This window comes from Rhinichthys klamathensis, unplaced genomic scaffold, assembly GCF_029890125.1.
Source record: "Rhinichthys klamathensis goyatoka isolate OS25496 unplaced genomic scaffold, OSU_Roscu_1.1 h1tg000330l_1, whole genome shotgun sequence".
Lineage (NCBI taxonomy): Eukaryota > Metazoa > Chordata > Actinopteri > Cypriniformes > Leuciscidae > Rhinichthys > Rhinichthys klamathensis.
Window position 1 is genome coordinate 2825273 of NW_026606845.1, and position 16358 is coordinate 2841630.

Below are 16358 nucleotides of genomic sequence, written 5' to 3' on the forward strand. Positions count from 1 at the left end.
GTCCAGTCTGAATACCACTTGATGATGGCCAGCACACACACACACACACACACACAGCTGATGCGAATTCTCCGCCCCCTCGTCAATATCAGGACCTCGTCAGTATTTATTTCACCCTTTTATTGATGGACAGTGTTATATTGTGTGAGAGATTATTTGCTCCAAGTGATAATGTTTTAGTGTGAAATTGAACAGTATATGCCAATATTGTTTTCAATAAAAAACATTTGCACAAAGCAAGCCGATCCACTTTTCCATGTTGATAAGAGCATTAAAATGAGAAAAAAATAATGGGACAAAAAGAAATCAAGAGACATTTAGAATAGATAAAAATGTGCGATTAAATGCGATTAATCGCGAGTTAACTATGACATTAATGTGATTAATCGCGATTAAATATTTTAATCGTTTGACAGCACTAGTATATATGTATATATATATTGTCCTTGCATTTTTTCTTGTGTGACACACCTGAATGAAAGGCTCATTATGCAGGTCTGTGTCTTCTCAGGTGAATCCCCTAATTATACATGAGGGGGTTGGGCCGTTCACGCCCATTCGCATATTGCCTTTCCAAACAAAAAAAATGTTTTCACAATTTATAACAATCTATTGTTTTATGTGAATGATTAGGCAGGATGATTTTCAGATCATTTTGAAGCAAAAACTCTAGGCCACAACATCCATTAGTCAAGTCTTGTGGACACATATTTAGTATGTGTTTTGTGGCCTTATTTCAGAAACTTTAATTTTTAGTTTTATCACAACCATGCATAAACAAAATTCTCTCAAAAATACAAACATGTACATGCATGTTGCTCACACATTATGGTAGCCCTGTGTGTGCTAAATAGAGTGTAATTTCACCTGTGCCATTAATATGTTTATAAGCAACTGAAAAAAGCACAAATGTCAGGGCATGTCAAAACATCTCAAGGACCCCAAAAACACCTTAGACCCCAGAGTTAACCCATGTGATAATGAGCTGATGAGTTGAATCAGGTGTGTTTGATTAGGGAGACAAAGAAAACATGCAGTGTTGGTGGTCCTCCAGGACTGCTCTGCTCTAACGTCAAGAAAACTGGACATTTTTCACATTCCCAGAACCGACACTGAATATTTGGAGAACGCTCTTATAACAAAATTCTGTTTGCTGAGAATGACTTTACATGCATTATTTTATGGAATCATTAGTATTTTTTCATACACATAATTTATGATGTATTATGGTGCGTTAATATATATCCCCCTGTTGTTTTCAGATCCTAAATTCATTTGTATTTCATTGATGTTTAGGCTAAAAGTTTTTCTTCACCTGTCGTTTACAAACAGGTTTAATGATGATCTTTGAATGGTGACCTCTGATAAAGATAAATTATAAATGCAGAAAGTGGGAAATTTCATACATTTTCCCTTGTGCCTTTTCAGCTGCATTTTGGACGGAAGCAAATACCTATGCAAATATTCTGTTGTGACCCATGTGTATTTAATATCTGAAAATGGAGATTTTAAAAAAACAAAAGTCCTTGTAGAGACCACAGCTCATCTGTGAACACATAGGCTACTGTAGTGTATGTTTGTGAGCAAATAATGAAATCAGGCAGGTATAATGTACATTCTGAAAACAGAGACACTGAAGGCACAACTGGTCCACAAACACAGTTACCCCAGGATGAAGGAAAAGCTCGAATGTGCAGTAAGTAAAATTCTTATTCTGATGTAGAGATGGAGTTGGTAATTGAGCAATAATGTTTGAGAAGCTGAAAACTGTTACTTAAAATTTAAATCAGTGCTTTTTAAGGAAAAATGTGTCAGTGTTTATGTACTTATATTAAATGCATTCATTTCCTATTTAATTTTTAAGTATATGTTCTTGTTTGCTTATTTTACCACCAATTCCAGATAATAACAATAACTTATTACACGGCTCTGTGAAATACTTGATTCTGATTGGTCAATAGCACCATTCAGCGGTAAATTATTCCCAGATAACAACTGCTGAAAACAGATAACCCAGGCTCATCCGGGTCACTGAAGTCAGCAATGCTATACGCTTGCTAGGAACGTTATTTCTTCTTGGAAGTTTTGCTTTTGGTGAGCTAATAAAATATTAAAACTCAGTCGAATCAATATTTTGTGTACAGTTATATAATTATGCCATCCAGTATCGTGGACTCGCTCTCTCTTGTTTCATACAAACACAGCTGCTGCCATTTTGTGACTATTGTTTTGTACACTGTTGGAATATACGATACAAACAGCAAACTAGCAATGTTAAATTAACACTCCTCAGTGTACATATGTGTCCACACTACAGGGTGTTAAAATTAACACTGAAGCAGTGTTACAGTTTATTAGATAATTAAGTGATTAATTAAGGGATGATTGGCCATTAGTGGTGTTAATAAGCAGAATCACTGAAGGAAAGAGAAACAACAAGACCAGAAAAAAGAGAAACATAAGAACTACAACTGACTTTGAGCCATCACACATTATTGCATTTAATATTAACCAGTTTGACTTTATTTCTGTCATACATCTACAAAGGTTCTTGAGATTCAACAGAAGTTTAGACGGTAATGTTTTATGGAATTTTTCATTTCAAGACACCAATATTGTGATTAGTGTTTTCTTTAGTTGGGCTCTTAACCCTTTTCATTTTTTAATGTTAGCATAGATTTTCTCTGATGGTTTTGACATTGTGTTTAAAAAGCACATTTGTTACTGTAAGAGAAAACATGATCTGCTCACAATATTTTTTGATGATGACATTATCTTCATGTAGTGACCTGAGTCACTGATGTTATTCAGAGTCTAAATCTTTGACTATATGCTTTATGTCTGATGTTAGCATTGGTGATTGTAGCCCTGAGATTGTACAGTTTGAGATCCAACAGCAATATGAACTATTTTTAAAATACTGTGTGCACAGAAGGTCTTGTGTTTATACCCACAGACATCAAGAATCAGCATTTGAATCTCAACAATGGTGACAATAAACAAACTAGTGACAAACAAATCAACTCTGACCATCACAAAACAAGCTACTAAAGTTATAACGAAACAATAGCAAAATAAAGCAAAAAGAAAAAAAACAATGAATATTACAGGACAATTCAGCTGCATAATTTATTCATGCTGCAATGCATGATGTGAGCAATGGATGTGTTTTGATTGGTGGCTCCCATCATGCACTGCAACATGAAGCATTTGTGTGATTGTCACCATTGTTGAGATTCATATGTAGATTCTTGATGTCTGTGTGTGATTTTTTTCTACTACTTTAAGATTATTAAATCATTACTGGAATTAGCTACTGTATTAAAAAAATATTAAAGCATTTGTATAATCAATTTATAATGATGGGTGAGATCAGTGAATCAGGACATTACAGGATTGTAATTTCATCATCGACACATAATTATCATGACCTGGGCTGTGCTTCCCATAAACATCTTAAGCCTAACTTGATCGTAGATCAATTGCAATAAATAGTCTGTATGATCAAAATAGGCTTACGATTCTTTCAGGGAATGCAGCCCAGGTCATAGTTTCTCTTGCTACAACAAATGTGCTTTATAAACACAGAGTTGAAGCAGCCAGAAAAAAACCTTTATTAAAAAGTAAAGGGTCAAGAGCCCAACTAAAGCAAACACCGATCACTATAATGGTGACTTGAAACGAAACATTCTATAGACCATTACCATCTAAACTTCTATTAAATCTAAATAAGACCTTGAGTAGATGTATGAATAAAGTCAAACTGGTAATAGTACGTGCAATAATGTGTAATGGCTCAAAGTCAGTAGTTCTTGTGTTTCTCTTTCATTCAATGATTCTGCTTATTAACATCAGGTATCTTCAATAATGCTCAATCATCACTTATTTAATCACCTAATTATCTCATGAACTTCAACACTGCTTCGGTGTTAATTTTTAACACCCTGTAGTGTGGACACATATGTACACCGAGGAGTGTTCATTTAACACTGGGATTTTGCTGTGTACCATTTAAAAACAGTTTAATCTGAAATCAATATATCTTATCCCCATAATTATTTATGTGGCAAAATTTTGTGTAATAAGTGGTATGAATGACTATCTCCTAAATGTCCGTTTAGTTTGAACTTGCTGCAGAAACTGCTCTCTGCGCGGAAGCTTTGCGTTTAAAGACCTAATAAAATATTTCAACTCAGATCAATATTTTGTGTCTAATTATTTACTTATGTGGCAAGTAGCCGTGTAATAAGCGGGATAATGTACATCCAGCCAGTGGTTCCCTTCAGGCTTTGCGTCGGGGTCCTCATCAGGGGGTTATTTTGGGAGAACCACCTGCTGGATGTACATTATCCCTTACTTACTGTACTCTCTTAAAGTCCTATATTATCAAAAGACAAAAACTTAAAAAGGTTGATTAAAGGGTGAATCATATGTGAATGGTTAATAGTTGATATCTGTGTGTTTGTCTCTGTTTGTCAGGAGGAAGCAGGTGTTTGGTGTTGATGACAGTGTGTCTCGGGCTCATTTGTGTTCTTCTGCTGGTCTTCATCACACTGCAGCACATCACCATCACAGCAGAGAGAGACCTGTTAAAGAGTTACAAGAACACAGTTGAAGAGTTCAATCACACTATCAACAGCTTACAGGACAATTACACTGATCTAATGATTGATAAAGACCAACTTCAGGACATCTTCAACTTTGTGATTCAGAAGAAACTAGAACTGGAAACCACAGTCAGTAATCTCACTGCTGAAAAAGGCCAGTTACAGGGAAATGTTGTCTCTTTGAATCAGACAAAACTGGAGTTAGAGACCAGAGTCAATGATCTTAGTGTTGAGAAAAGTCAGTTACAGGGAAGTTTTGATGCTTTGAATCAGAAGAAACTGGAGCTAGAAAGCAAAGTCACGTCTTTGAGTGAAGAACTAAACAAAAAATCATCTAAACGATGTTAGTACAAATCTCTTTTTGTCTAAGTATAACGTTATGTTATGAAACTCTAGATACTGCATGCTGATAAGTCCTTAACTCAAATTGTTGGCAATTACATCGTTATCTACAGAGCTCAGTTCATTGGTTGCTGTGGCATCAGCAGCCAATGAGCTTGCGGCTTAACACTTAGCATTGTTTACTGTTCGCAATATGCAGTGCTCTTTCAGAAACCCTCCACCCTCCCCAGCTCCACCTGTATAGATCTGTTCCAGGGCTTATTTCATGTGTATTATGTACAGCAGCAGCATGTCTTACATGCTCACAGCTGAATTTCTATGAATGTATTGGCAGTTTCAAGTCTCGTAGCAAATCTAGTCCGCCAAGACCAAATACATTAACATTGCCATATACATTACCATGCCAATCTCTATTACCATACCAATCTCTCACAGAGTTGTCATGACAGACGTACTTTCTTCATTGTCTTTTGTGTACACCATTTTAAAAAAGTGTGTATCTGTGTGGTCCAGTTTTTTTCCCCACATCCAGTGAGTTGAAGAGCTGGTCTGAGAGCAGGCAGTACTGTCAGGATCATGGTGGTGATCTGGCCATTATCAACACTGAAGCGAAGCAGGTGAGTTCAGTGGCAACCAGAATGTGTGAGTAAATTGTTTGAGCAGCTCAATATTTATTCCAGTGGAATTTGCCAGTTCAAATAGTTTGGACTGTAGAGTCAAATGTGTCATTTGGGTGGAGCTTGACCTTGTCCAGCTCCATCTCTGTAGATCTAAGGGGAGGGGCTTAGCCTAATTTAGATTTAGGGAGAGGGTTAGGGTGTGGTTGGACCTTATACCTCCACTGGTTAGGTCCAGAGAGGAGGAGCTGGATGTCAAGCTCCACCCAGAGGATCTGCAGACTCTCTTACAGGGGCGGCACTGGGGCAGGGCTTGCCGGGCTATCACTCCCCTCAGAAATCTGCATTGCACTGGCATAGATTGTGAACTAATGTTGTCAAAATTACAGACTTCGGTACCAAGTTGGTACTGAAACTTTAAAAATGTGACAATATCAGCATTTCCCTATAGAATCATATAGAATGAACTTGACAACACTATAGTGAACATTTTCTAACATGAAACAGGTCAAATTAAATTAGAATATAAATAAATCAGCATCAAATTAGCGAAATATATAAAGCATCTACATTCCAGAAAGATTAACAAAAAGATTAACAAATAAATAAATAAATTACTAATCAATAGCCTGTAGATTGTGTGTTTGTTTTACACCCAGTTCCCCGTAACCTGGTAAATTGTTCTGAGAATCGACATGGCTTTGTTTTCCTCTCCTGAATTTTTCCTCAACTTGTAACATTCTAAATTAATATTCAAAGACAATAAATACTAAAATAGCATTGTGTATGTAAAGCCTGCAAATCAACATTAGAGCGCCACCCCCAGGCTGAATCATGCAAGGACACTAGACCTCTGCCAAAAGTGTTCAGCATTTGTTCAGTCATTTGAATATAAAACTACTAGCAGTTAATCATAGGTTAGTCGTACAGCCTACGATACGAGCCAGAATCTGCCCCACTTACATTTATGGTCAGGAGCCGCTGCTGGTGCTAATTATGTTATTCCATGTAATGTTAAAGAAGAGAACGAGGAATAACACTTCTTTTGATTTTCTTTACACACAGAGGCACATATCTTCATTTGTAAAGGAGAGTGTGTGGATTGGATTGTCTGATATTGAGATTGAGGGCAACATGAAATGGGTGGATAATTCACCACTGAATCAAGGGTAAGTGATAAAACACTCACAGAAAATCACTGCGTTCAGTGAGCATTTGTTTGTAAATGCATCTTTAGGGCCCGAGCACTAATAGTGAGAGGACCCTATTGTTTTTGCTCCGTTTATTATTATTATTCTTTTTCTTCTCCAAAATGAATAGCTTTTTAGAGGGCCTAAACATGCTCGAAAACTCATGATACTTTGCATACGCTTCAGAAGTGGTAAAAATGTACGTGTGATGTGGGTTTCAGAATTGGGTGGGGCAAAATGGCTTAATCCCCCCCACACCACGCTTTATTGCCTCGGCTCTAGGTTTCACGTACAGGCATGAAATTCGGTACATACATGTAATGACCCAGACCCAATACCTACAAAAAAGTCTCTTGGATCATAGTCCTAAACAAGTCTGCCATTTTGAATTTCCCCTCTGATTTTTGTGCAGTTTTTGCCATTTTCAGGCTTCGTACTTTAACAAACTCCTCCTACAGTTTTGATATGATCCTCTTCAAATGTGTCCTGTCCTGTCCTGATGACCATGCTCATATTCAGTAATTCAGTAGTTATAGTAATAGCATCATCTGCTGGTAGCAGGAAGTGTGGCTAAAACAAATGACTTTAACATAGTCCTCCTATATTTACATTCTGCCCACTGTGCTCTGTTTTCCTAAAGCCGCCGTGTGTTGGTGGCATGGGTGCGAGGGCCCTTTTCATCGCTGCTTGCATTTTAGAGCTGTACAGGAACTGAATCTGATACATTTTTTTATTCAGGTTTTGGTCCAGCGGTGAGCCGAATAGCTTTCATGGCACAAATGAGGACTGTGTTGAACTGAATCCTGCAAGAGACCCTTTAAAGAACTGGAATGATCTGCCATGCTCAGAAATGAGGAAATGGGTTTGTGAGACTTAACATCGATTCCTTCATCTGCATGATATTTAATAAGGCTTTGACCCATATTTTTCAGCTTAATTTTTTTTTTTTTATTATTACATTTTTGGTGAAGGTTCATGTAATCAAAACTAATGTCTTAAAATAATTAAGATTTTGTGGTTTAATTTGTTGTGTTTATTTAGTCAATTTTATGTGTTTTTCTATATTAATGATTTATCATTTTATGTAGTCATTGTTAGGATCTACTTTCGTCATATGCAAACTGATGCTGTGCAGATTTAATTGTAGTGATTAATAGAAATCATGAGCGGAAGGGAAATGTAAAATTGTTGTTCACAACATTCATAGTCCTTCGGATGAGACGTTATAAACCGAGGTCCTGACTCTCTGTGGTCATTAGAAATCCCAGGATGTCTTTCAAAATAGTGTAACCCCGGCATCCTGGCCCAATTTGCCCCTTGGCCTCTGTCCATCATCGTGGCCTTCTAATAATCCCTATATACTGGTTGGCTTCATCACTGTCAACTCTCCACCAGTAAGCTGGTGTGTGTGCGTGTGTGTGTGGTGGGCGTTCTGGCGTCACATCATCCAGGTGGAGATTCCCCCCTTCCTTGTAAAGCGCTTTGAGTGCCGAGAAAAGCGCTATATAAATGTAATGAATTATTATTATTATTATAGTCTATTATTGTGATTTTGACAGTATATCTGTTTTTTTTTTTTTTTTTTGTTATTCTCTTTGAATAAAATGGTCAGTTGCCATTACATGTGTTTTCATAAGGTGCTTGTGTCAAATAAACTTCCAACTGCAGTTTGCAATGCACGACACAACACCTGTTTTTGAGCAACGGAAGGTGTCTATGTTCAGGAGAGGCTGAGAAGTTTCTTACAAGTGATGGAAATGAAGAACATGTATCCTAATTTTTATGCCTGCAGTACCAAGATTGAGTCCCATTATAAAATTAAAATTATGTTACTATATTGTTTGCAATTTTCTGTTGGGTCTTACTGAGTAACTGGTCAATTACAATGGACAGTTGTTTTACTTACTACAGATTCCCACCACCGTCCCTTTGAATAACTTTTCAAAACTTTTTTAGAAAAAGGCCTGCAGTGTGTTTCATTGGGGGATGTCTTGAGTTAATGTAAAATATGTTTTAGTAACATTAAGAAAGTTTTATGTATTTATTTATTTATTTATACATCCCATCATAGTGAAAATGGTAGAACAGTGACATCTACTGAGAAAAGGGAAAAGTGAATCTCCTGTTGTCACTCACTTGTGTTTAATAACAGGAAGTCCTCGTCCCACAATCTCTATTTCCCATCATCCTCTCTGTTCCTGAACACAACAGTGATGTAAATCATCATTCACTTCCAGTTTATGGTCATCAACACACAGGTCCAGTTCGGCCTGTTTTAGTGTGTTTGAGTCAGTTTATGTGATCACAGATTCCTCTTGTTGGACGTTGTAGATGCTAACTTCATCACAGGGAAAACTCCACAACGCTTTGACTATATGAGGTTGAAAATGCAATATATATTCCATCATAAAGTAGTATAAGCATACAGAGAGTTTTAGAGTGAGAATGAAATCTAGATGTATCTGTGTCTGAACTAATAAAAACCACTTCCTGGGTTGGTACTATTTAAAAACACGGCACACATCTTAAAGACCACACCTCATCTGTGAACACATATACTGTACTTTACTGTAAGACTGAGAAAATAATATAAACTTTTGTGTATACAGAAATATTAACTGATGTTTTATAACCATCACCAGGTAACCATCATCACTTAATCTGATTTCACTTTAGCTTTCTTTGCTGCTGTAAATGTGTTTGACTAACAAACCGTCATAGGAGTCAAAGAAGATAAAATATATATTAAGAGTTTAGAGCACAACTAATGGAAACACTAATCACTGTTATGGTGACTTCAAATGAAACAGAGTTAAACCTCTGTTAATTCTCAATAAAACTTCTGTAGATGTGTGACAGAAATAAAGTCAGTCTGATTAGTAATAAGTGAAGCTGGTAATGCTGTTTGTGGAGTTGTTTAATCCTCCTCTGCTGAGATCTTCAGAGATTTAATGTCTTCTTTTCTCTTCAGCTGATTTCATCTAAGGCTGTGTCTGAAATTACTTTATATTTAATATACACAGCTTTATGGCTCAGATAAGGTCCAGTTCTGGTTTATTTCTTTACTCTTGGCTGACATGTGGCATTGCTATGCAGAGGTGTAAAGTCCGGGTTCAGGAAGTAAAAGTCCTCCTCAGCATTTTGTTCCAGTCACCTGGATTTGCTAATTCAGACAGGAGACAGAACTTATTAGTAAAATCAGCTGACTGAGTTCATGGGTGGAATAAACATATGGCAGGACTTTTACTCTTTGACCCCTGGATTAGCCACCTCTGCTCTGCTGAGATCTTCAGAGATTTAATGTCTTCTTTTATTTCATCTAAGGCTGTAGCTGGAAGTCAGTTGTATGTTTGGAGAACGTTCTTATAAGATACATCTCCCCACTTGTGTTTAATAGTTATCTCTGTTTTTCCTACATCATCCTCTCACCCCAGCTTAAAAACATTATTCATTCCCTTCCAGTTTATTGCCATCATTACAGAGGTCAAGTTAGGCCTGTTTAAAGGTGTTTGAGTCTCTGCAGAGTTTCAGAGAGTTTCGTTGTGGGAATGAAAGTATTTTTCTCTGTGTCTGAACTAATAAAGCCACTTCCCGTTTAGTGTTAGCACTATTTAAAAGAAACCATGACTATCATTCAAGCTCATCTGTGAACACTTGCTGTCAGACATAAGAGTGAATTATGGACTTAGAGGACATTTATGAAAATGTTGAAAATGATTATATTAAGGACACAACTGGAGCTCGAACACAGAATCACAGCCAGGATGAAGGGAAAGATGGAAAGTGCAGTAAGTAAAGTTTCATTTGAAGAAGAAATGGGGTTGTTAACTTTTGAGGAAATGAGAAACGTAACTTATAAATTCAATCTTTTTTCAAAGAACAATGTGTTCATGTTTCTGCATTTTATGGTATGTATTAACAAGAAGTTATTTTATTTAACTTTTCAATATATGTTCTTATTTGCATATTTTAATGTAGATATTTTGCTATCATTATCACAGAATAAACGTTAAAAGGCATGTGTATTATCTAAATATAGAATTGGATTATTTTAAACCTACACTGTAAAAAAAATGCTGTAAAAAAAGGACAACATGTATTATAGTAACACTAATCACTGTTATGGTGACTTCAAATGAAACACATTAGAGTTTAACTTCTGTTAATTCTCAATAATAACTTCTATAGACGTCTGACAGAAATAAAGTCAGTCTGGTTAGTAATAAGTGAAGCTGGTAATGCTGTTTGTGGAGTTGTTTAATCCTCCTCTGCTGAGATCTTCAGATTTAATGTCTTCTTTTCTCTTCAGGTGATTTCATCTAAGACTGTGACTGAAGTCAGTTGTAGTTCTTGTGTTTCTGCTCATCTCTTTTTCTGTTCTCTTCTTTCCTTCAGTGATTCTGCTTGTTAACAGGATTATTAAGGCTGAAATGACTATTAGTAGACTACTAAATGATATTTAATATACACATATTTTGTGGCTCAGATAAGGTCCAGTTCTGGTTTATTTCTTTACTCTTGGCTGGCATGTGGCATTGCTATGTAGAGGTGTAAAGTCCAGGTTCAGAAAGTAAAAGTCCTCCTCAGTATTTTGTTCCAATCACCTGGATTTGCTAATTAACAGTTTTTCAGTCAGGAGACAGAAATCAGCTGAAATCAACTGTCAATCAGTTCATGGCTGGAATAAACATAGCAGGACTTCTACTTGCTGACCCCTGGACTATACACCTCTGTTTAAAACGGAAGATTTTGCAGTGGGGTTAAAATAGTTAAATGTGTAAAAAAAAAAAAAAAAAAAAAAAAACAGTCGAGCGTATTTTAACAGTAATCAACAGTAAATTAATTTACGTCATAAAACTGTAGATAAACAGCAATTTACTTGCAACCCAGCTGGCAGTAGATTACCGTAAAATCAAGGAAACCAGTAATATACTGTAAAATGTAACAGTCAGATTTATTAAACAAAATAAGTTAATTTCACTGAAGAAAAAGAAACACTGATGTTACACTACCTGTTGCTTTATTTAACAGACAGTAACTGTGTAGTTGCTGATGCAGTGACAATCTCCTTGCTTAGTATATTAGCACATACATGTCTGCTATTGTTCGCTATACGAACTGCAAAGACTTTAGTAAAAATCATGTTTTTAATAATTCACTATTACACATAAGGTGTTTGCAGTTTTAAATGAAGAGATATTGTGGACTCAAGTTAAGTTTACAGTACTATCAGAATAAATACTATTTTTTGAACTCGAACTGTGTAAAGCAATCGGTTTCCCAAATTATATGAGTTACCTTCCATGGTATTTTTACGGTAACTGTAAAAAGGAGAGCTGTAAATTAACAGTACATTGCTGGCAACCACAGCTGCCAGTAGTGTGACGATGTTCGGCTGGATTGCCCTAGAGTGTCACTAGAGGGCGCTCCACCCCTGCACTGCCTTCCCTGGGACTGATTTCGCACACACCTGTTTCCACTGATCACTCTCACACCTGCATCGAGTTTCTCACGCAGCTCCACACTCATTTATACCCCACTCTCACTATCACTAATTGCTAAGTCTTGTTTTTACTGTTGTGGACATCACCAAGCTTTTCCGAGTCTAGTCTAGTCTAGTCCTGTCTGTGTCTGACCCATCGCCTGTTTCCTGGATTCCGTTTCGTCTGCCTCTGTCTTCCCGCCTGGTTATCGGACTCTGAGTATTGCCTTGTTGTGTCTGCTGTCTGTGACCATAGCCTGTCTGACTACCCTGTAAATGAACTCACGCTGCGCTTGGACCTGTCTCTGGTTGTTCATGACAAGTAGATTACTGTAATTTTACAGCACACATTTTAACTGATATGTGTGTGCTTTTGTCTCTGTTTGTCAGGAGGAAGCAGGTGTTTGTTGTTGATGACAGTGTGTCTCGGGCTCATTTGTGTTCTTCTGCTGGTCTTCATCACACTGTACATCACCATCACAGCAGAGAGAGACCTGTTAAAGAGTTACAAGAACACAGTTGAAGAGTTCAATCACACTATCAACAGCTTACAGGACAATTACACTGATCTAATGACTGAAAAAGACCAACTGAAGAACAACTTCAACTCTTTGAATCAGAAGAAACAGGAGCTGGAGACCAGAGTCAATGATCTCACTGCTGAGAAAAGTCAGTTACAGGGAAGTTTTGATGCTTTGAATCAGACGAAACTGGAGTTAGAGACTGAACTAAGGAAGTTATCTAAACGAGGTCAGTACAATTACAGGTGCTGGTCATATAATTAGAATATCATCAAAAAGTTGATTTATTTCAGCAATTACATTCAAAAAGTGAAATTCATTCATTCATTACACACAGACTGATATATTTCAAGTGTTCATTCCTTTTAATTTTGATGATTATAACTGACAACTAATGAAAACCCCAAAATTAGTATCTCAGAAAATTAGAATATTGTGAAAAGGTTCAATATTGAAGACACCTGGTGCCACACTCTAATCAGCTCAAAACACCTGCAAAGGCCTTTAAATGGTCTCTCAGGCCCTGTCCACACGGACACGGGTATTTTTATAACCGTGACTTTTTTTACGCGGTTCGGCCGTTCGTCCACACGGAAACGCACTGAAACCGAACATTTTTGAAAACCCCTGCCAGGGTGAGGATTTTCAGAAACGCCGGTTACAGTGTTGTCGTGTAGACAGTGAAACCGGGGTTTTTGCCTTGCGACGTCAGAGTGTGCGCCGTTATCCGCTGTGTTTGACATCAGATTTGCGCTTCTGATTGGCCAACGTGGCTTTACGGTTAAGGTTTATATCGCCGCCTGCTGGCGTGGCATGCTCTTGACCGCGCTTGATAGCGTGTTTTTGCGTTTTCATGTAGACGGAGACCGAGCATGTGTGGACGGGATTTTTTTTAAAATGCTGTAGGAAAAACTCCGGTTATAAAAATACCCGTGTCCGTGTGGACAAGGCCTCAGTCTAGTTCTGTAGGCTACACAATCATGGGGAAGACTGCTGACTTGACAGCTGTCCAAAAGATGACCATTGACATCTTGCACAAGGAGGGCAAGACACAAAAGGTCATTGCTAAAGAGGCTGGCTGTTCACAGAGCTCTGTGTCCAAGCACATTAATAGAGAGGTGAAGGGAAGGAAAAGATGTGGTAGAAAAAAGTGTACAAGCAAAGACAAAAAGGACTGGACTGCTGCTGAGTGGTCCAAAGTTATCTTCTCTGATGAAAGTAAATATTCCTTTGGAAATCAAGGTCCCAGTGTCTGGAGGAAGAGAGGAGAGGCACAGAATCCATGTTGCTTGAAGTCCAGTGTAAAGTTTCCACAGTCAGTGATGGTTTGGGGTGCCATGTCATCTGCTGGTGTTGCTCCACTGTGTTTTCTGAGGTCAATATTGCAGAAGAGCTGAAGGCCACTATCAGAGCAACCGGGGCTCTCATAACACCTGAGCAGTGCCACAGACTGATCGACTCCACGCCGCATTGCTGCAGGCATTCAGGCAAAAGGAGCCCCAAGTCCCCAACTAAGTATTGAGTGCTGTACATGCTCATACTTTTCATGTTCATACTTTTCAGTTGGCCAACATTTCTAAAAATCCTTTTTTTTGTATTGATCTTAAGTAACATTCTAATTTTCGGAGATACTGAATTTGGGATTTTCATTAGTTGTCAGTTTTAATCATCACAATTAAATGAAATAAACATTTGAAATATATCAGTCTGTGTGTAATGAATGAATATAATATCCAAGTTTCACTTTTTGAATGGAATTACTTTAAATTAAATTAATAAATACAATTGTTTATGTTTATTGAAAGGAAATGGCAGGTTCTTCATATCCAGTGAGTTGAAGAGCTGGTCTGAGAGCAGGCATTACTGCAGAGATCGAGGAGCTGATCTGGTCATTATCAACACTGAAGAGAAGCAGGTGAGATTGGAGACAAATAGTTACAGTAATTCTGTTGTGAGTGAACATACTTAAATATATTGTGTCATACGTACAAAACAACCAACCGTAATTTAAAACTCACACAAGAGTCTCATGTTTTAACACTGCTTGGAAAATAAATGCTACAATGATATAACAAACCTCTTTCATATTTCATTTGTTCTTGCTTTTGAATATTAATTTTTAATGCTGGTAATTGTCTTTGTCTTCTGTCCTTCAAATAATACCAGATGAAGATCTAAAATGTAATTTTGATTCTCACTCTTTAATTGATTTATTCACACAGAGGTTCATATCTTCATTTATCAAGGAGAGAGTGTGGATTGGTTTGTCTGACATTGAGAACGAGGGCAACATGAAATGGGTGGATAATTCACCACTGAAACAAGGGTAAGTTTTGTGTACAGTTATTTAATATTGCCATCCAGTACCGTGGACTCGCTCTTGTATCATACAAACGCAGCTGCTGCCATTTTGTGACTATTGTTTTGTACACTATTGGATAATGAGATACAAACAGGTACAATTTTAAAACGGTTTAATCTGAAATCAATATCTCTTATCTCCATAAATGTTTATGTGGAGAAATGCTGTGTAATAAGTGGTATGACTGTATACCGCATCTCTTAAATGTCTGCAGAAACTGCTCTCTCCGTGGAAGCTTTGTGTTTAAAGACCTAATATGTCTAATTATTTACTTATGTGGCAAGTTGCCGTGTAATAAGCGGGATAATGTACATCCAACTGGTTGTTATCTCAGAATAAACCGCTTCAGGCAAGACCTTTGATCCTCATCATCCTGTCTGGGTTTATTCTGAGATAACAACCAGCTGGATGTACATTATCCCTTACGTATCAGATAATCACTATCAGACAATTACTTAGTATCTTTTGCATTTGTTTTTAAAAGCATATTTATTTGTATAGCATGAGTGAGTACATGCTTTTAGAGCTGTTCAGGAACTGAATTTGATTGTATTTCATTCAGGTTTTGGGAAAGTAATGAGCCGAATAACGCGAATGGAAATGAGGATTGTATTGAACTGAATCCTGCTAAACCCGTCCTGAACAACTGGAATGACATCCCATGCTCAGCAGTGAGAAAATGGATTTGTGAAAATTAACATGAATTCCTTCATCTTCATGATAGCTTGGACTCATATCTTTTAGCTTCATTAGATCATTAGTCAGCATGTTTGATAGTTGCTGTCAGTGTTTCATAAAATAACTAACTTTAGAATTATTTTTTTAATTTATCTTTTTATGTAATTTTCAAAACAAAGATAATCTATTAAGATATATTTGTTAGAAGACAAGTGTACGTTTTTTTTTTTTACTGCAATAATAAATAACTAACAACATCCTGTTTTTTTTTAATTTTTCTGAAATGCTAGCCAATCGCAGTAAATGACAAGTTTCCTGATTCACACGATTACTCTGATACTGAAAGACTGTAAAACTGTTTTCAGTTGAGTTGGTTCCCTTGAAATTAAATGGTTGCTTTTACATTATTACCATTGTAAACACAACATTATTGTTTTTCTTTCATATTTCATTCTTGTGTCTCTGATTTGCTTCACTATAAAGAGATTTCCTCCAGCCCAGTAGGGGGCAGCAGAGAGCAGGTTTATCAGCGTTTCTGGGTCTCAGTGAGGATCTGCAG

General features: G+C 37.0%; 2 protein-coding genes across 2 annotated transcripts in view; both read left to right on the forward strand.

Annotated features, from left to right (window-relative positions):
- Positions 1–1590: 1590 nt before the first annotated feature.
- LOC130105955 (CD209 antigen-like protein C) lies at positions 1591–7667 on the forward strand. Its single transcript, XM_056272143.1, has 5 exons — positions 1591–1696; positions 4480–4950; positions 5463–5566; positions 6632–6735; positions 7495–7667. Exons 1-5 carry the CDS (start codon positions 1591–1593, stop codon positions 7631–7633), a joined length of 924 nt encoding a protein of 307 aa, XP_056128118.1. The 3' UTR covers positions 7634–7667.
- A 2732-nt stretch (positions 7668–10399) lies between these two features.
- Positions 10400–16358, forward strand: part of LOC130105956 (uncharacterized) — a 60858-nt gene continuing 54899 nt past the window's right edge. Inside the window, exons 1-2 of the mRNA XM_056272145.1 lie at positions 10400–10544; positions 12629–12734. Coding sequence (XP_056128120.1) covers positions 10436–10544; positions 12629–12734 — 215 coding nt within the window. The 5' untranslated portion in view covers positions 10400–10435. The remainder of the gene's footprint in view (positions 10545–12628; positions 12735–16358) is intronic.